Raw genomic sequence first — 3,718 nt, forward strand, 5'->3', positions numbered from 1 at the left:
TTTAAAGCATTAAGAATTATTCTTTAAGTCTATTCATTTGTACTCATAAAATGAATATGTTTTTAATGGGCAAGAACTGCACAGCTACTTATTTTGTATTTGACATATTCTACTATCTCAGAGAACTCTTACATAAAAACTTTCTAGGTGTGACCAGTTAATTAAAACTGACGTGATAGGACTCAATTTCAAATGAAACAGTTCTCCTTTTCAATCATGCATTCATGGAGGTAAGAAATTGTAAACGTCCCTTGTGAAAAATTAAGACAGTATTAAATACTGAACATTGAAAATACCTGATTCATATATAAATCATATATATATATATATATATAGTGAATTAATTTAACCATACTAATTCATTTGGGTTCTTTTTCCTTTGGCATTAAGTTTGCTTTCGGTTTGGCCTTTTACTGTTATTATTCAGCCTACTTTACCTATCATACTTTTAAAACTGAATTTAAATGCCATCCATGTCATGAGAACTGCCATAAATCTATTGTTTGTCTCACATTTCACTTAAGATGAGGCACCATGAATTATGATGGTTCTTTATTTTGTTTATGAAGAAAAATTTAAATGCTGCCAATTATAGTTGTAATGCAGCCCGAATTATTAGTGGGATTCCATTGTCAGTGTTGTTAAAATGATAAGAAAAAAAGTCATCTTAGACTCACTGAAATACATAGTTTTTAAAATATATTTTTAAAAATCACTACAATACTACTAACTTATTAATTGAAATACTCTTAGTTGATAAAAAGCAATAATATTGATTACAATAGCTACCAATTATGGAGCTGTTGCTGGTGCTACAAAATCTTCAGATGTTTTACATAGATTCTCCATTAAGCATCCTGGTAGTATTCAGGGAGATACTCATTTTAATCCTTACTTTTTTAGGAAATTGAGGGAGAGTAAGACTGTGGGATAACTAGTACATCACAGAGTCTAAAGTAGAATTCAAACTGAAGATGAGCTAAATCTCAAGTCCATCTTCTTTCTAGGCAAGTGGGCTTCTCTGCTCTGGGGATGTGGTTCTGTGGTAGAGCCCTTCCTTACCTAGAATGCTTCGGGCCTGGGTTCTATCCCCAGCAATATGAAAACAAAGCAAACAAAAATAAGTAAAATCAATGGAACAAGGCACAGTCACACATACCCATGATTCCAGTGACTTAGGATGCTGAGGCAAGAGCATTGGAAGTTTAAGACCATAGTGGGCAACTTAGTGAGACCCTGCATCAAAATTGTTTATATAATAAAAATGTGCTTAGGATATGACTCATTAGTTGAGTAACCCAGGGTACAATCCCCAGCAGTATCAGAAACAAGAAATAAGAAGAAAATGTCAGTGGCATAGGCTGATCATTCATTAATAAAATAAGTATTGACAGCTACTAAATATTGTACCTTCTTCATAAGAAAATAGAGGAATTATGAGCTATTTAATGTTTATAATTGCATAAATAGTTGTATATTTCAAAAGGTACCTTATGAATTCCTAATAAAGCTTCTTACTTGCACAGAACCCCTCTACATTATGCCTGTGCCTATGGCAATCCAGCAGTGGTGGCTCTTCTAGTGAAGAGGAAATGCAATGTCGACTTGTGTGACAGTGATGGCAACACACCATTGATGAAGGTAGATATACCAGTGGTTTTGCAGGAAATGAATTTGATGAAATGCTTAGAAGAAAAATTGGTTAATGCCATTTAGTTATAACTAATGAGTAAAACATGAAATATTTTTCTTGGATTTCCAAAATTTACAATCTATTTCTTGGTTAAAACCAACAGGCCCTACAATATGAGGAAGAGGAATGTGCAATTATTCTTCTAGAACATGGTGCCAATCCAAATGTTCACAACAACAAGGGTGAAACTCCGCTCCACTATGTTATCTTTTATAGGAACACATTAATAGCAACAAAACTGCTTTCATCCAACGCAGATATTGAAGCCAAAAACACGGTATATACATCAATCACTATTATTTTCAAAATATTTAAAATTTTTCTTAAAATTAACAGTAATGCACGTTAAAAAATACTGATTATAAGCAAATTTTCTTTTTATTAAAATACTAGCAAATGTTGGAAGTTCTCCTCGTATTCTTCCTCCTTCTTTTGTAGCTCATGTGTGTATTTAGTTTGCCTCCATCAGTTGAATCCACACTTAGAATTCAAGAGACTCATGCAGAAATCTGAACTTCAAGCTTCTGTGAAGGAACCTGATGCGGTCCCCTTGAGCCATAGTACTGTGTGGTGTGGTGTGCAGGGTTTGCCTCCCACATGCTGGGCACACATGTTCTTCAGTTTGCTTCTGGCAACTGCAGCACTTACTCCAATCACCTACTTTGCCTCTATAAATGAGGTTACAACTCCTCTTTTTTAATATAGTGTGATAAAGATTTCATGGTGTTTTCTACTGATATACAAGAATATGGACTACATAATATATTATGAATCTCTTTCAAATGGGATTAATTGTTTGAATTTAGAATTTGGAAGTTAAATAGTTTTCTCTATATATACTATAAAAATCATGTTCCCACTGGAATTTTTGAAAGGCTGATTAGGTCACTCATTGCTAGAATGGATAAATTATTGCTAGAAGTAGATAACTCATGGATTTCGCCAGCTATACTATGTATCAGTCTTCAGCTTTGTTCCTTAAAAATGCAAATGTTTAGTGCCTTTCATGATGCTACAAGTAATCTATGTAGATCAGCATAAATCTTGATGATACACAAAATTTCTGAATTAAATTTTGCCTAAAATTATAAGTAACTTTAAGTAGCAATTAAAGTGGATGAGAATAAAAAGAATTTTGGAAAATAACCAAGCATTATGTTACCAGGATTGTCATTACAAGTAAGAATACATTTTCAATGTTATTTTTATTAGAGTTTATAGTTTTACATAGTAGTTGAATTCATTCCCCCAAAATCTTACATGCATGGAATTCCAGTTGAGTCATTGATTCCCTCTTTTCCATCTGTCTACCCCTCCTCCTCCATTCTCCCCCTCCTATTCTCCTGGACCTCCTTTCACCTATTTATTTATATTTGGTTGATTCTTTTTACTTATACATAAGGGTGCAATTACCTGTGGTATATTTATATATGCATATAACATGAATTTTAAAGATTTCCTTCTTCATTGCCTTCCCTTTTTCATTATCTCTGTGCCTCTCAATCTTCTTTTTCTACACTAATGATCTTCTTTACATCTTTTGATATTCTGTTCTTCATTTCTTTTTCTTTAATTAACTCCAGCTTCCACATATGAAACATTTTACCTTTGAGTTTCTTATTTGACTTATTTCACTTAGCATGATATTCTTGGATACCAACTCATTTACCAACAAATGACATAATGTATTTTTATGGCTGAGTAATACTCCATTGTATGTATGTGCACCAGAATTTCTTAATCCTTTCATCCATTCACAGGTACTTGGGTTAATTTCATAATTTACCTGTTGTGAATTGTGCTACTGTAAACACACATGTGACTGTATTAATATACAGTTACACGTAAAATTTTGTTTTACTAATTTTGGGAAAATACTGAGTCATGGGATAGCTGTTTCATGTTGTGGTTCCCTTCTTAGATTTTGGGGAATCTCCAAACTGTTTTCCAGGGTGGTTGTACTAGTATGTAGTCCCACCAACAGTGTAAACGTGTGCCTTACCCCCACATTCTTTTTTCTAACCA

General features: G+C 33.2%; 1 protein-coding gene across 1 annotated transcript; it reads left to right on the plus strand.

Annotated features, from left to right (window-relative positions):
• The first annotated feature begins 38 nt into the window (after positions 1 to 38).
• Positions 39 to 3,712, plus strand: LOC125614843 (putative ankyrin repeat domain-containing protein 26-like protein). Its single transcript, XM_048797718.1, has 4 exons — positions 39 to 230; positions 1,527 to 1,641; positions 1,797 to 1,970; positions 2,132 to 3,712. Exons 1-4 carry the CDS (start codon positions 193 to 195, stop codon positions 2,204 to 2,206), a joined length of 402 nt encoding a protein of 133 aa, XP_048653675.1. The 5' UTR covers positions 39 to 192; the 3' UTR covers positions 2,207 to 3,712.
• Positions 3,713 to 3,718: the final 6 nt, after the last annotated feature.

The sequence above is a fragment of the Marmota marmota genome, unplaced genomic scaffold, assembly GCF_001458135.2.
Source record: "Marmota marmota marmota unplaced genomic scaffold, marMar, whole genome shotgun sequence".
Classification (NCBI taxonomy): domain Eukaryota; kingdom Metazoa; phylum Chordata; class Mammalia; order Rodentia; family Sciuridae; genus Marmota; species Marmota marmota.